Here is a 17192-nt window from a genome sequence, read left to right as displayed (position 1 = left end):
CGGGGGACGGGGAAGAGGAGCGGTGCGTCACTTTAAGAAAATGATTTTAAAATTCCAAATGCAAAATTGCCGGAGAGCCTCCCTAGGCCTGGGCCCGAAGCCTGAGACTTGCGGTATACCCGCTCCTGAGGGCTGAGGTGGGCTTCTGTCCTGGAGTCCTGCTTTTAGGTGCTCGCGGGAATATCCGGACACCCACTCCTCTCACCCCCACGTGGGCTCCATTGTCTTCTAGGCTTTCATCGCCTGATGAGTGCTGGGCTAGCGGATCCCAGCAAGGCACGTTAGGTGTAAACGAAGGCTTTTCTGTGGACCCGATTCTAATTAAATGCTGTTTCTGCACACCTGTGTTGGTTGTAATGGCGTTTGCTTGGGATGCACCACCTTTGGTGGGGATCAGACAGCGACATTAGATGTCGTATCTCTTCTAGGGGTTTTGCTTGCCAGTTGCAGTAATAACTCCTTGTGCTTTCTCGTTTCTGGAAGATTGCCTTGCACGATGCTATTCACACGAAGGGTCCTTATTAGGAACTTTTTGTTTGTTTCTCTCGAACCCTGGGTACTTGAAAGCAAATGAAAAAGCTGTCCGGAGTCTAATCAAAGTGATTTACATTATTTGAGGCTTGAATTAAGCCTGTATTTTCTTCCTCCCTCTACCCCCTCTATAGATGTTTGTATATCGATTACTGTCCATTGCTGTTTTAATGAATATCTTAAGTACCACATAGCCACTATTTCAAAATTATGTTAACATCCACATAGCTATGACAGTACACTATTTCAGCACTCAGATTTGTTTCTAAGATTTAGCCATAAAATTTCTTAAAAACAAGTCTAAACTTTATACAGCTCTCTTTAAAGGTTGAGAAACTGGATAGTAATGATGAAACAAAAAGAAAATAAATGCAGCAGTACTCTATTTCAGAGAGACACTATGTGCCAGCTTCAACAGAAACTCCTAAGTCAGAGTTTATGCAGTTACACATATGTAATATGACTTTCATTTAGTATTTTATAAAGTTCTGCATACAATTGTTTCCTTATATTCTGTGAATTTATTTTTATATTAATCACTTGATTTTGTAAACACACAAGGAAAATGAATGAAATGTTCAAAGAATGAACTGTGTACCATAACACAGAAATAGTGCTTTTCTGTCGCCAAAATTGGCACAATGGACTTGTGAAGGAATTCCCTTTGGACTAGGTCCACTGTGGATGGCATCCAGGGCTAATGTTAGTGGCTAACATATTGTTCCCTGTAGGGTTATATGCTTCCTTTGAACCTGGCAAACCACTATCAGCTGTGACCGTCATCAAGCACATTGATAATATTTAAAGATTAGTAGTTTTCTGTGTATATTTTAGTGTTATAGACTGCAATTCCAAATTAGACTTGCTTTTAGTATATCATTTTACACCGTTAATCTATAATTCATTACCTGAGCACACCAGGGGAGGTAGTGTTGTAAATTGTACACTGGTAAGCTACTCAGTGAAACCATGCTTTGTATTTTTAACGTGTATAATTATATTTAAAATCAAGCAAGACTTAGTTTTATGCCTGATTTTTTTTGAAAACATGGATTTGTTATCTGAGGTTTGCAGTTCATGACGTTTTAATACTGTATTAATATGTTTGCTGCGGCTACCAAGAGCTTTGTCAAACAAGTTGGAGATGGAGGGAGATTAGTTCCCGTTCCAAGCCTCAGTGAGGCTGACAAATACCAACCTCTAAGTCTGGTGGTAAAAAAGAAGAGATGTTTTCTGTTTCCTAGATATAAATTTACTTCAACACCCTTTACACTGAAAGATATTCTTCTAGGAGACAGAGAAATTTCAGCTGGTAAGTTTAAATGTCTGTTTGGGAGTGACTACTCACTCAGTTATATTATTGGTAATCTAAACATAGGTTGTCTGTGCTACCTATGTTCATAATATTTATGTATTTTCATTGATAAAAGCAACTCTTATTACTGTGACAGTAATAATATTGTTAACAATGCCTAACGTTTTTATACTATCAAATCTATTATTGGTTGAATAATTTCAAATGTATTTTATAAGATTATTTATTGTATAATTTAATTTCAGTTATTTTATAAATTGTTTTAACCAAATCAACTTAGAATATGACATAATAGTATATTTCTTCATCTATAAAATGGGGGTATTATTCAGTCTTGCCTATCTCACATGGTTAAATGTGATGAAAGTAATTTGTATTTATTTTTTGATTCAGTTACTACAGTCGGTAAGCTGAAATGTATTAACAGGCTAATATTAACATTTTAACAAATTTTTCTTATAAACTCTTGTTTTTCTTTCAGCTAGCCAGTGGATCTTGATGCTTAAGTATGCTGTTGGCTGAAAGAGAACTTGAGTTCATTTAAAGTACTCTAGATATTTGTTTCTCTTGTTGTCAGATTAATTGAATTGCTCTTTTTTTTTTCCTTTTTTGCTGTACGCGGGCCTTTCACTGTTGCGGCCTCTCCCGTTGCGGAGCACAGGCTCCGGACGCGCAGACTCAGCAGCCATGGCAAACGGGCCCAGCAGCTCCGTGGCATGTGAGATCCTCCTGGACTGGGGCACGAACCCGTGTCCCTTGCATTGGCAGGTGGACTCTCAACCACTGCGCCACCAGGGGAGCCCTGAATTGCTCTTTTTAATCTTGGTTTAAGATGTTGTCATTCTCAACATTTGGGTAATCAAGTCTTAAATGGTAAATTAATGTGCTACTATACATATTTACATTAGATGAATTCAAGACATTTAAAATATTGATTTCCTTTTCTTAAAGGTGTTTCATCTTATCAGTTACTGAATTATGAAGATGAATCAGATGTTTCACTTTATGGAAGGCGAGGCAACCATATTGTGAATGACGTTGGGATTAACGTCACTGGATCAGATTCAGTTGCAGTAAAAGCTTCATTTGGTGTAGTAACCAAACATGAAGTGGAAGTATCAACATTACTCAAGGAAATTACTACACGGTCAGTATAATACTTCCATGTTTTTATTAAATATTTTAATTATATAAACTTCATTACAAAGAGTGCTTAAAACATTCGGGTTATATTTTATTAGAGTAATTTGTTTGATTTATTTGAAATACTGCAAATTAGTAATATGTCCAAGCTTTGGATAAGTGTAGATATCTGGAATAATTTGGTTTAAAAAATATTTAATTGCTCTGCAAAATCACTTTGGCTCTGCCGCATTTGCTAAATTATAAGATTACAAGACTTCAAGAATCTGCTTGCAGCAAATACACTAAGAGAGTCTCCTCCAACAGACTCCTATAGTATGCATGTTTTAACAAAATAGGAAGGAGAGGCAGATTATTAAATTTCTTTTGAGCACACCTTCTGATTTGTATTAGGACTGCCTTGATTTAATTAAGGTGGATCGTGAATAGTAACACATGATAATCAAAAAAGTACTTGATTATACATAGTTAGATGTTACAGATTCTTGTGAATGTCTGTCTTCTTGATTTTAGAAAAATTAATTTTGACCACAGTTTGATACGTCAGTCAAGGAGGAGCAGAAAGGCAGTATTGTGTGTGGTCATGGAAAGCATCCGAACCACACGACAGTGCTCACTGTCTGTGCACGCTGGAATTCGTGGGGAATCCATGAGGGTAAACCATTAGACTCATTAGACTTCTCTTACTAAAAAGCTGCAATGGGAATTTTTTAAGTATTCAGTTTCTAATGAGCCTTGTGTATTTTGTCAAATGTTGGGATTAAAAAGCTGCAATTGTATATAGAATTTTGCACACCAATGGTTTTGTTTTAGAATATGAAAAAAAATCCAAGAAAATTTGAATTATAAACATGTAAAATAATGTTAGAAAACACTAATCCTTGTGAAATAATGTGTACAATGGAGTCCCTCATATTACTATTATGCTGTTTTAAGAATACAAATTGAGTGGTTATGTTGAGTTCTTTGATTTTATTTTTAAGTGATACAGTTTTTACTTGAATTTTAAAAAGTTGAGTTTATATTTTTATATTAAATTAATTTTTCTAAAATAATATTGTTAATGGCCAAACATGCTTCATTCAATGTTAAGTTCTTTAAAAAAGGTTGAAAGAGGGGCTTCCCTGGTGGCGCAGTGGTTGAGAGTCCGCCTGCCAATGCAGAGGACACGGGTTCGTGCCCCAGTCTGGGAAGATCCCACATGACGTGGAGCGGCTGGGCCCGTGAGCCATGGCCACTGAGCCTGCGCGTCCGGAGCCGGTGCTCTGCAACGGGAGAGGCCACAACAGTGAGAGGCCCGAGTAACGCAAAAAAAAAAAAAAATGTTGAAAGCTATTTGTGTTTAATTTTTAGCTCAATTATGGTATTATTTGTCCTTGTCATTCACCTAATAATGACGCATAATAATGACTTGATTTGTTTTATTAAAATGAATTATTAGAAAGATAGGGTACAATGATAATCGTTTCAAATCTTTGCAAATGAAGGTTCTGTTCAGTGGCTACATTTAGGTGCCCACCAAATTGTTTAACATTGGATCATTTTGGGGGCATGAACTGAGTGAAACATTTACTTAATTGTTGGTAATTGCTTTGGAACAGTGGACAGAATAGGCTAAAAACAACTGTAGCACTTAAAGGCAGTTGGTTTACAGTTGAAAGAAAAACGTTTCTATGCCAGAGAGCATTACCCATGTGGTAGCACTAATCATTGGCTCTGATACAAAGTAAATGAGAAAGTAGTGAGAGGTATTTCCTAATATAGATCACAAGTCTCCAATGGACCATTAATTTGGACCTCTGCTAGAAACAGTTGAATTCAAGTAGGAGCATTCTTTGCTTGTAGGGGTGGGGATGTTTGTTTTTGGTAGGATTGTGGGGAATGTTTTGTTTCTCCAAAAATATATCCTTATGTGTTGTGCTCCTTAACCATGTTATTTAATTTATTTAATATAGTTTCATTTTATGGATGAACAGAATCCCAGGGGAAGGGACAAAGCTATTGTTTTTCCAGCACACACAACCATAGCTTTCAGTGTTTTCGAACTCTTCATTTACTTGGATGGTGCCTTTGGTGAGTGATTTGCATGAAACACCAAAATGATTGTATTTTTAAAGAAGGATTTAGTGAGAATCTCTGCCTCTTTCTGAGTGTCTAATAATAGAAGAGTGCTGCTCTCAAGTACTGTCAATATTATGTTTGGGTGAAGTAACGGAAAGACCCTCCAGTCCTTACTTACTCATCACCTCGTCCCTGTTTCTTGGGGAAGGCTGTAGTCTTCCCACCACCCACTTACAATTATAGCTAAGAGTGAGAACACAGTCCACTGACAGTATTTCCTTGACTTATACGGGAAAATAAAAAATTATCGTCTAACAGGTAGCTTTTGATGAAGGCAAATAGAGTAGGTAGACAGTAAGATGTCGAAGGTGTCAAGGCATCCAAACTAGGGTGCCCAAAGACAACCTTTCTTCCGGTTTTCCTTTCATAGACCCAGCTCCCCCAACTCCGGACTTTCCCTAAGACCTTAAAGTTACAAATAATTCCCCCAAATTGTCACCTTATATAATACTGCAGTGCAGCTCAGTTTAAATTTCTACATTTCACAGGTTTTAAGATTATTAGACCAGCCAGCTCAAGTCTAGGTGTAGCCCAAAGGAATAGGCAAGGGAGCCCCTTAGCCATGGTGATTTATGAACATTTTTAGACCTGTTTTTGTTTCTGCAGTTCTGTCGGAGGAGGGAATAGGGAGCCCAGAAACAAATCATACTAATTAAATTCTATCTGGGACACTAAAGGGTGTAGGTTTTTTGTAAAAAAAGATGTATTTATTTATTCTTTTGGCTGCATCGGGTCTTGGTTGCAGCATGTGGGATCTTCGTTGGGGCACGCGAGATCTTTCGTTGTGGCGCGCGGGCTCTTCGTGTCAGCACGCGGGCTTCTCTCTAGTTGTGGCCTGCGGGTTTTCTCTTCTCTAGTTGTGGCATGCAGGCTCCAGGGCACGTGGGCTCTGTAGTTGTGGCGCTTGGGTTCCAGAGTGCATGGGCAACTAGAGTTTGCCGCACGCAGGCTCTCTAGTTGAGGTGCGCGAGCTCAGTAGTTGTGGCTCGTGGGCTTAGTTGCCCCGCAGCATGTGGGATCTTAGTTCCTTGACCAGGGATCAAACCTGTGTCCCCTGTGTTGCAAGGCGGATTCTTTACCACTGGACCACCAGGGAAGTCCAAGGGTGTAGGTTTTTACAATAATATTGATCACTAGAAGTGTAAACTGATAGAACTGATATGTCCATCAAAATTTTAAATTACATATATTTTAGCCTTATTTACACTTTTAGGAATTTATCCTATAGATATACATATATGAAATGATGTGGGTATAAGGATAGTCAGCTCATAATAGCAAAAGATTGGAAATAACCTTAAGGTGTATTATCAGCAGCTAGTTGAATAATGGTGCATCCACACAATAGAATACTTTGAAGCCATTAGGAATTATGTAGCACTGAAGATCCTGACATGGAATAATCTCTATGATATTTTAAAGAAATGTGTATCTATTTGAGCCTAAACAATTTTATATATACACATACTTACATACATATATACATATTCTTTATGCATGTAAAATGTATGGAGTATTTCTGGAAGTACACACAACAGTAGTTACCCTGGGGTATAAAACTGAGGCTGGGGTCAACGTAGAGACTTATTTGTCACCGTATCCTCTTTTTGTACTCTTTGAATTTCGTACCATGTAAATGTTACCTTTTCTAAAAATATGTAAAATTTAACTTAAAAAAATAAAATGAATGGCACATACCAGAATTCAACCACAATTAAAACTCCCAATAAAACATGAGTTGTTTGGGCTTCCCTGGTGGCGCAGTGGTTGAGAGTCCGCCTGCCGATGCAGGGCACACGGGTTCGTGCCCCAGTCCGGGAAGATCCCACATGCCACGGAGCGGCTGGACCCGTGAGCCATGGCTGCTGAGCCTGCGCGTCCGGAGCACCCCACAACGGGAGAGGCCACAATGGTGAGAGGCCCGCGTACCGCAAAAAATATATATATATGAGTTGTTCAAATTATAACATCTTCTAAATTTTTTTTTATAGACCTTTGTGTCACTTCAGTGTCAAAAGGAGGATTTGAAATGGAAGAAATGGCAACATTTGCACTGCTCTACAGATTGAGAAATATACTATTTGAAAGAAGTATGTCCGCTGAAGATTTTTTGCTTCTCAGATTAACACTTGAGGTTATCTCTTCAGTAATACTGTCTTAAGAATTTAAATTTAAAAGCCAAATTTCATGACTGATGGTTTAGATTCACACATAGTTATAATTGCAGTTTGGCTATACATTTTTTATTTGACTTTTAACACATTTCTTTTTTTGTCCTTTTAGATAGAAGAGTGATGGATGCCATTTCTCGTTCACAGCTTTACTTAGATGATCTTTTTTCTGACTATTATGACAAATCTCTCAGCATGAGTGATATTTCACTCAAAGAAGGGACTCATATCCGAGTTAATTTACTTAATCACAGCATTCCAAAAGGACCTTGCATACTCTGTGGCATGGGGAGCTTTAAAAGGGAGACGGTTTATGGGTGCTTTCAGTGCTCTGTCGATGGGCAGAAGTATGTGAGACTTCATGCAGTTCCTTGTTTTGATGTTTGGCACAAGAGAATGAAATAAAATGGAAAATCAATGTATCTTGCTGGTGCTTTAGGTGCAACTGTGCCACACACCTTTCCAAAATTATCTAGGTTTGCTTTGATGAGTTGTAGCACATTAAAGAGGGAGGAGAACAAGAAATTAACCTGTCTGGGCATCATTTCTCCCATCTATTACGTGGAGATGATAATAGTGTCTACCTCATAAATTGTCATGAGGATTAATAATGTTTATATTGGAAAAGGTTTAAATATAAAATTCAGAATATAGATATTCCTTCATAAAATCTGCCAGTCACTTTAGAAGTATATTTTGGGATTTAGTCTCATTTTACATAGAAATTTTCTAGATATCAATTTTATTTTTAGTTGGCTTTTAATTCAAGATCTAAGAATGACAAGATACACAAGTGGCAACTTTATGGTGCTTTAACTGTTGCCCTAGGTCTGGTAAAATGAGAAAAATGTGTTAATAATTTAATGTAATCCTAAATGTTTAATTGTGGTATCAAATTAAAAGCACACTGAGCTCAGTGTGGGGTTTTGTGTACACAATTAAAGATGACTGATAGTAGTAATGGGCTGCCATTTTGTGATGTACATATATATGTGCTCGCCAGCTTTGTCTTTATAAAAACTTACTACAGTCATTTTAAAGTTAAGGCAGCTGGGACATGTTTATTTCTTTTCTCCTTTGAAAATGTTTAAAACATTTAACGTATTTAGTTCTGTGAGACCTTTTGCATCTACTCTGTAAGACATCTGAAATTTTTTTATACACAAGCAACCTAAATTATTTACTATACACCATTTTAAAATTATTACAAAAATACTATGTTAAAGTTCCAGAAATCAAATAGTACAGCAGTCACTACTAGGCATATGTCTATGAAGTCATTAGGCAATTACGTAAATACGAAATACTTGTATACTATATGTATGTGGAAGGATTAATATTTTATCTTTTTAACTATTTAAAAAGTTAAAAATCTATAATTTTTTTTTTTTTTTTTTTGCGGTACGCGGGCCTCTCACTGTTGTGGCCTCTCCCGTTGTGGAGCACAGGCTCCGGACGCGCAGGCTCAGCGGCCATGGCTCACGGGCCCAGCTGCTCCGCGGCATGTGGGATCTTCCCGGACGGGGGCACGAACCCGTGTCCCCTGCATCGGCAGGCGGACTCTCAACCACTGCGCCACTAGGGAAGCCCTATAATTTTTTAAAACATAAGTTTAGGGACTTCCCTGGTGGCGCAGTGGTTAAGAATCCACCTGCCAATGCAGGGGACGCAGGTTCGAGCCCTGGTCTGGGAAGCTCCCACATGCTGCGTAGCAACTAAGCCCGTGCGCTACAACTACTGAGCCTGCACTCTAGGGCCTGCGAGCCACAACTACTGAGCCCACGTGCCACAACTACTGAAGCCCACACGCCTAGAGCCTGTGCTCTGCAACAGGAGAAGCCACTGCAATGCAAAGCCTGCACACCTCAAGGAAGAGTAGCCCCCCCACACCGCAAGTAGAGAAAGCCCGAGTGCAGCAACGAAGACCCAACGCAGCCAAAAATAAATAAAAGTGATTCAATCCATTTAGTGTTTAAAAAAAAAACAAAACCATGAGATAGCACTAGGTATACTAGAAGTATTCAAAATCTTCAAGTTGCTAATAGTAAGCTTTGGTGAGGATGAAAAGCAACTGAAACTCTCATACTAGTTGAAAAACAAATTGGTACGATTACTTTGGTAAACAGTTTGGCATTATCTGTGACAAAAAGTCTCTCCTTGATCAAACTTGTCGGGCTCTTCTGAGCCCTCTACTTGATTAGGCCCAATAGCGCCCCCTCGCCACAACTAGAGAAAGCCTGTGCGCAGAAACGAAGATTCAATGCAGCCAAAAATAAATAAATAAAAAACAAACATAAGTTTAAAAGCACTTGGTATGAAAACAATGGGACAGAAAGGTTAGAATTAGAAAGTTGGTATCATAGGATAATTTCCATTTATAGCCTTCACGGTATTTTTGTTTTGGGCCGAGTATATTATGATTCAGGTGCAAATATGAGTATATTGATCAAAAAAACCTCTAGTGACTTTTATTAATATGGATATAGAGAATGGGGGCAGTTTCCAAACCAAAACATAATATTGTATTAGCAACTTAGTTTACTTGAACGGAGCAGGTTTTTCTGAGGGAAGTAAAGGGATGAAAGTTGATGATTAAGTGAGGAGTTATAAAATTGGGTATAGGAATGAAGAAATATAGGGGGGAAAGAAAAGATAGTAAAGGTTTTTATTTTACAAAGTGTCTAACTGTGCTATGCATATGTAATATCCACTAATCTAGTGGTTTTTGTGTTGCCCTTATACTTTTAAATTATAGGATTTCTAGCAGTATATTTAAAGAGGTTAAAAGATGAACAGTGAACAATGGTTTGGAAAGAGCAAGTTTCAGAAAATGGTAAAGACTTTGTTTTGAACTCACTTGGTTTTGAATAGAGCTATTTACTGCCTAACCACACTTTCTACATACACAGTAAGTAAAACTTACATGTTCCAATAAATATGTATCCTTTCTTGGGTACCAACATGATTTTCTACAGCATCTCTTACCTCTTATTCTCAACATGTTGGACCACAATGATTTGACCATGACACAAAATTGCCATGGCACTTTACATCCTCACCTGCATCCTCATTTGATATCCTCATGTGTAAAATAAGTTCTACACATTTATCAAAAACTTGATGGCATACCAGTTTGTAATGCTCGTTCATGGTTAATAACAAGAACATTGTGAGAAGTGACATAGGATAGAGATACCTAGAAAAAGGGAGACTAAGAAATAGCGTAGCATCAATTTAAAACTATCAAGACAAAAAGTTAGGGATGGTAGATATAAAGGCCTACGAGAAGGAAGAGGCATATAATGATGTCTGAGGGAATGCAAGAGTCAGAGCAGTACAGACTTTATGATGCCTGCTCTAAGATAGAGGCACAAAGCCTTTGGTCTGATGAAATGTCTTTCAAACATTAGTCATTGGAACAAATACCTAAGGCCAGAAACTTGCACCAAAAAGTACAGAGACTGTGTTGAGGCTCTCTGACAGGGTTATACAACTAATACTTTCCTGCATGTATACTAAAGGAAGATTCCTCGGTCCTATGATTTTTATATTCTACTATCCATAATGCTGTGAAATGTATAAACAAATGAAATGTTAATTCCTGGGTCCCTATTAAATATTTTTAAAATATGGGGCACTTTAAATATTAAAATTTGGATATTTACATAACTATACATGCTGTTAAGGTTAGAGTTGGGAAGAGCTTGTGGATTTTGACATAGATGTCCTCCTATAACCTGAAGGGGAAAAGCTGCCCACTAGGATGCAGAGGTCGATTTTATGGTGGTGCAATTCATGTTAACAGAATAAAGCAAAAGGAAACACAATCACGCCTTACTTGAAAGTTAACTTTTGCAAAACAGCCTCACATTTATTATTCCAAAATTATATGCATTGAAGGGATCAAAATATGTTCATGGGGGAAAAATAGAGAATACAACTCAGAGAAAAGTGACTTTGTTTTACATATAAAGTACAGTAAATAGCTAAGAAAATTTAGAAATAAAAATATGCTATAGTTCATCATGTTGATAGACATTGTATTCCTTAGAAGAAATGAAGCCATCACCATCATGGTCGTTCTTCTTAAAAATATCTTCTAAAACTGCATTCTGATATGACGTGTCACGTGGCTTCTCATCTTTTTCAAATTCCTTTTTCAGGTAATGACTTATCTAGGCCAAAATAATATTTCTTTAATAAAAATATATCACAAGAAATTTCCAGCAACTTTGAGAAAATGTTTACATAAAGAAACTCATATCTAAGACTGCTTATAATAAGTGATACAAAAATTTAAAAAGCTATTTGAGGTTTAATTTTTTCAACCTTTGAAGCAATTTTCTGAAGAGAAACAGATCTTCAAACTAGCTTCCCCCGAGGTTATAGGTGGTTAGTGGTACATACTCAGATTAACATCTGAATTGAATTTTGTTGAAACTAAATGCTTTCCAATAATCTACACTATCCACATTACCAAAGGAAACTCCCTCTTAAGAATTTCCATTAGTGAATAAAATCCAAATTGGCATTTCTATAATCTCTAAAGTTATTGGGTTGGCCAAAAAGTTTCGTTCGGGTTTTTCCAGCCTATGAAAAACCCGAATGAACTTTTTGGCCAACCCAATAATAAATATGTATAATGAATTTAAAAAACCCAACTACAGGTTTTGAAATAAAATTTAATTTTCTTAATTCTTCTATGCTTCTATAGCTCTCCCCCAATCTACAAATTATGATCATCTCTCTAATGTCAAATAAGGAACAGGTATTCTGAAGTATTCCCTTTTCTCTATATGACATTTCTCTAAGCAAAGACACATTATAAGCACAGCCTAACATGGTAGCTACTAGCCATATATGTCCATTAAGCACTTGAAATGTGGTAGATCAAATTGAGACAAGCTACTGTAAGGGTAAAATACACAACAAATTTTGAAGATAATAAAAAATGTCATTGATAATTTTTATATTGGTTTCATGTTGAAATGGCGATATTTTAGATATATTGAGTTAATTAATTAACATTAATTTCACTTGTTTCTTTTTACTTTTTAAAATGTGGCTACTAAAACATTTAAAATTATGTATGTAACTCAATTATATTTCTATTGGAAATTATGTATATTATATAAATAAATCATATATTAATACATATAATAACTAAAGAGAGTAAAGCACAACGATTTGGAGATAGTGTTAAACAAGGCTGGGTATTTTATTTATTATCACTTTTTTTTTGCATTGAAGTATAGTTGATTTACAATGTTTCAGGTACACAGCAAAGTGATTCAGTTATACAAATATCTATATATCTATGATCTATTCTTTTTCAGATTCTTTTCCATTATAGGTTATTACAAGATACTGAATATAGTTCCCTGTGCTATACAGTAGGTCCTTGTTGTTTATTTTATATATAGTAGCGTGTATCTGTTAATCCCAAATTCCCAATTTATGCCTCCTCTCCTCCTTTCCCCCTTGGTAACCATAAGTTTGTTTTCTACGTCTGTGAGTCTATTTCTATTCTGTAAGTAAGTTCATTTTTGTATCATTTTTTTAGATTCTACATATAAGTGATACCATATGATATTTGTCTTTCTCTTAGTTTACTTAGTATGATAATCTCTATGTCCATCCATGTTGCTTCAAATGGCATTATTTCACTTTTTTTTAATGGCTGAGTAATATTCCTGTGTGTGTGTGTGTGTGTGTGTGTGTGTATACATACACACACACCTTCTTTATCCATTCGTCTGTCGATGGACATTTAGGTTGCTTCCATGTCTTGGCTATTGTAAATAGTGCTGCTATGAACATAGGGGTGCATGAATTATAGTTTTGTCTGGATATATGCCCAGGAGTGGGATTGCTGGATCACATGACAACTCTATTTTTAGCTTTTTAAGGATGCAGAAGCTAGGTAACTGAACTCCAGGACCCTGTTTACCAACTTGCTGGGCTACACGGTTCAAATTTTTCCTAGCTCTTTTAATAATCTCATGGAATCCTCACAATCCTATGAGGTGGGAATTGTTTGCCCAGTTACAAATTCCTACAGTGCTGCTTGAAAAGATCTTCTCCTGTAGGCTAGATGCCAGAAATGCCTTGTAGAGATTAGTTTGGTATTTTAATGACCCTCTTGCAGGGAGAAAGGAAATTAAACAGTCTGACTTAGTTTCAAGTTTTACATTAAAAAAGTACATTTTCTTCTTGGAATTTAGTTTTTTTGTAACCAGCTCTATAAAAGCAAATTAATCAGTCCATACTAGGTAGAAGTAAAAATAATAGCTATAACACAGATGTGACAAAAAATGAGATTGTACATATGAAATCTGTTTGAATTACCTCAGTTTTAGAAAGTTGCCTGTCATCGTCCGCATCTATCTGTTTAAATGTTTCAATGCTTCGTGGTCCTTTGGTCACAGCATAGAGCTCAATCTCAAAAATCAACGTTGCATCAGGTGGAATCTTGCCTTCTGCTAAAGGTGTAAATTTTAACACTTTAACTTACATGAAGATAACGTTCAAATATTTATTTACAAATAGCCATTATAGCATTATGATTATATTATTTCATATTTATAAAAATTGCTTTCTAAATATTTCTTAGGAACACTTTTTCCATATGTCTTCAAACCAAGTCAGTTCTAAAGACCCAGGGGACCATTATTTCCTGATTAAATTGCAATAAATATAAATCATGTATTTTTAAAAATTAATGTATTTATTTTTGGCTGCGTTGGGTCTTCGTTGCTGTGCGTGGACTTTCCCTAGTTGCGGCGAGCGGGGCTACTCTTCATTGCAGTGCGCAGGCTTCTCATTGCGGTGGCTTCTCTTGTTGCACAGCACGTGCTCTAGGCACGTGGGCTTCAGTAGTTGTGACACGTGGGCTCAGTAGTTGTGGCTCACGGGATCTAGAGCGCAGACTCAGTAGCTGTGGCGCATGGGCTTAGGTGCTCTGCGGCATGTGGGATCTTCCTAGACCAGGGCTCTAACCCGTCTCCCCTGCATTGGCAGGTGTATTCTTTTTTTTTTTTCGGTATGCGGGCCTCTCACTGTTGTGGCTGTTGTGGCCTCTCCCGTTGCGGAGCACAGGCTCCGGACGCGCAGGCTCAGCGGCCATGGCTCACGGGCCCAGCCGCTCCGCGGCATGTGGGATCTTCCTGGACCGGGGCACGAGCCCGTGTCCCCTGCATTGGCAGGTGGACTCTCAACCACTGAGCCACCAGGGAAGCCCTAAATCATGTAATTTTTATTAATATACCCCAACATTATACAGGAGAGAGCTAGTGCAGAGAAGAAATTCACAGGCAGAACAATTTCAAAGATAGGTATCTTTTAGAAAATGATTTTGTTCAGTTATTTGGAAGTATGAATAAAATATATGTATTAGTATACATGTCTTTCAAATTTTTATAGACAAAAAATAGTGCAATGACAGAACAAACCAGTAACAATTTCATGAAGAAATTTATAATCACAAAAAAGCCTTCTAAGTATTAAGTTAAATAGCTCTCTTTAATAAAGTTAATCTATTAAGTGATGTCACAGATGACTTTAGCAATCTATGGGCTACTTCAGATGGCCATTCATAAAAATGACCTGCAGAAATGACTTGCTAAGAGGCACTGGGTGGCTTTTGTCAGCAGTACATTATAGTTACTCAAATATTTGTTGAATGAATGGTCTCTATCACTTATTTAAAAAATGGCTAAGTTTGTTCTTTGAAGCAAACAGTAATTTTTTAAATGAAAAAGTGGAGAATTCTTGCTAAAGTATTTACATAATCCAAAGAAAAAAGCTTGAAAGTTACAGCCAAAATAAGTGGATCAGCCACCTCCAAAGCCAGGACATAGAAAAATCTACCCACATATTACATGACTAATGTGACCATCCCAACCAACATACCACATATTACCTGACTTTATAGTAAAAGAGCTAGAGATTGATTGACTGATCATTTTTACAAAACCCATTCCTATTCTGTCCAGTTAAGACCTCTTTATGACAGAAAAATAACTTCTCCTGACAATAATTAAAAACAAATTCAAAACACAAATTCAAATTTCTTAAAAAATATTACAAGTCTAAGTTTCCCCAAAATTCTACTGTAAACATAGAATATATTGCCAGTTAAGTTTTATATTACTAAAAAATTACAGTATAAAGAAAAATATGCATTTGCTATAGAATTACTTGTATTTAGAGAAGCAGATCAAAGAATTAGAAGTTAATGTAAAGAATCTATACATACCACATGTACTGTTAATTAAAGCACTAACAAGTCACATGCATTTCAAGACATGCAGGGGTGCTCTGTGACATTAGGCAAAGATATTGCGCACAGGAAAAGACTTCTTCAAGTACTACCTAAAATAAAGTTATAGCTAATGTTAGGTCTTAATAACAACTTACTTAAAAAAGCTTATTCAATCAAGATATTGTTTGTTAAGCAGTTACTTATGGTATACACAACAGCTTTTAAAATAATTGAATTCAAGCTATTAGTAAGCTATTATAAATAATGCAGGTAAACTAGCAGTTAACTACATTCCAAAGAACACACTTTTGTCGGGCCTCAGTTTCCTTACGTGTAAAATGTAGGTGTTGGTGATGTTACTAGTGAGATTCATTATTTTTATATATTTATTGAAGACACCTCAAATTGAATATGAACTAACTTCAAGTCAAATTTCTACATTTTTGTAGCAAGGGTCTGGCTTATTAATAGCTTAGGCAGACTGGGTAGTCATTTGTATCTAAGCATAAATTAGTTTACAAAAAGGATAAAATAAGTACTCATTTGTCACAGGGTAACAGGACCCAAGATGAGCACCTATTGTTGAGAGATGTGGGTGCCCTGGTAGCAGGCAGAATGTGGAGGTATCTACAAGAGAGAAAGAGATGAAAACTCTGAAAATGAGATTAAGGAGAATGAAAGGCAAACTCTGCCTATATCATTTTGCCTAGAATTGACCTCAACCTATGACAGCATTTTTAGGACAAGACTGCATTCAATTTATCTTCAATTCTCTCTCCCTCTCCTAGGTTCCTTTACAACTAAAAATAGGATACACTAATTATGGTTCTGTGGGAGCTATTTTGATGGAACCAAATGATTGGCGAAAAGCTTTGAAAGTGAAGCTGTAGTTATCTGGAACTGTCTCTTTAGGAGCTTTAAATCTGATTGGATCTGACTTGTACCACTAACTTCCCTCCAATCCAATTTGGGGCAGTGATCCCCTACTCTTGCTGGAAAGAATAGGCGAGGGAGCCATTCCGCCTAATGAGTAAACTAACAGCCTTAAAGAGGGTGTGCCATTTCAATGAAATATTGGGGAGTAAAGACAACATTTCATTGTAGAAAATCTTTAATTGCTTTAATTATATACTAAATATTTCAAATACGTGGGGTTAAGAAGGGCTCTAAATAGAATGAGGAGGTAAAGTTTCTTCCTTTGGGGAATTCCCTGATGGTCCAGTGGTTAGGACTCTGCACTTCCACTGCAGGGGGCATGGGTTCAATCCCTGATCGGGGAGCTAAGATCCCCGCAAGCCCTGGGGTGTGGCCAAAAGAAAAATCTTTATAGTCTTCACACAGCAATAGGAAGCAAGGACCCAACTGAGAATGCAATATAGAAACTGGCCCTCTGCCACACAGCCCATTTTCCCCTCTTAAAAATTTCTCTATTCTGCTCCACTTTTAACTTTAGTGATTTTAAAAATTTTAATTTTTGAAAAATTAATACATGTCTTTCTCTGTCAGACTTATTCCACTTAGCATAATACCCTCTAGGTCCATCCATGTTGTTGCAAATGGCAAGATTTCATTCCTTTTCATGACTGAGTAATATTCCAGTGGTGTGTGTGTGTGTGTGTGTGTGTGTGTGTGTGTGTGTGTGTGTGTG

The 17192-nt window shown here is 36.9% G+C and overlaps 2 protein-coding genes across 5 annotated transcripts in view; one reads left to right on the top strand and one right to left on the bottom strand.

Annotated features, from left to right (window-relative positions):
* Window positions 1-23: 23 nt before the first annotated feature.
* PJVK (pejvakin) lies at window positions 24-8182 on the top strand. Of its 4 annotated transcripts, none has more exons than XM_029225569.1 (7): window positions 24-257; window positions 1776-1843; window positions 2798-2993; window positions 3503-3644; window positions 4945-5062; window positions 7102-7200; window positions 7394-8182. In XM_029225569.1, the coding sequence occupies exons 1-7, from the start codon at window positions 247-249 to the stop codon at window positions 7684-7686; spliced, it is 927 nt and encodes a 308-aa protein (XP_029081402.1). In that variant the 5' UTR covers window positions 24-246; the 3' UTR covers window positions 7687-8182. The 4 variants fall into 4 exon arrangements, with proteins under 4 accessions (XP_029081402.1, XP_029081400.1, XP_029081401.1 ...); XM_029225567.1 differs by having other exon boundaries at window positions 1606-1843; XM_029225568.1 differs by lacking the exon at window positions 24-257 and having other exon boundaries at window positions 1455-1843.
* Window positions 8183-11132: 2950 nt separating this feature from the next.
* Window positions 11133-17192, bottom strand: part of FKBP7 (FKBP prolyl isomerase 7) — an 8857-nt gene continuing 2797 nt past the window's right edge. Inside the window, exons 3-4 of the mRNA XM_029225762.1 lie at window positions 13630-13763; window positions 11133-11456 (exon numbers count right to left, since the gene is read on the bottom strand). Of these exons, the coding sequence (XP_029081595.1) occupies window positions 11295-11456; window positions 13630-13763 (296 nt within the window). The 3' untranslated portion in view covers window positions 11133-11294. The remainder of the gene's footprint in view (window positions 11457-13629; window positions 13764-17192) is intronic.

This window comes from Monodon monoceros, unplaced genomic scaffold, assembly GCF_005190385.1.
Source record: "Monodon monoceros isolate NGI ecotype Baffin Bay Population unplaced genomic scaffold, NGI_Narwhal_1 Super_Scaffold_16, whole genome shotgun sequence".
Taxonomy (NCBI): domain Eukaryota; kingdom Metazoa; phylum Chordata; class Mammalia; order Artiodactyla; family Monodontidae; genus Monodon; species Monodon monoceros.
This window is presented reverse-complemented; position numbering and strand designations above follow the sequence as displayed.

What these genes read in the sequence shown, in the direction of transcription:
- PJVK (XM_029225567.1), top strand. Translation starts at nt 1,633, where the DNA reads ATGTTTGCTGCGGCTACCAAGAGCTTTGTCAAACAAGTTGGAGATGGA. An exon ending in TTACTTGGATGGTGCCTTTG is followed by an intron (nt 5,063 to 7,101) that starts GTGAGTGATTTG and finishes TTTTTTTTATAG; the next exon opens with ACCTTTGTGTCACTTCAGTG. An exon ending in AAATATACTATTTGAAAGAA is followed by an intron (nt 7,201 to 7,393) that starts GTATGTCCGCTG and finishes TTGTCCTTTTAG; the next exon opens with ATAGAAGAGTGATGGATGCC.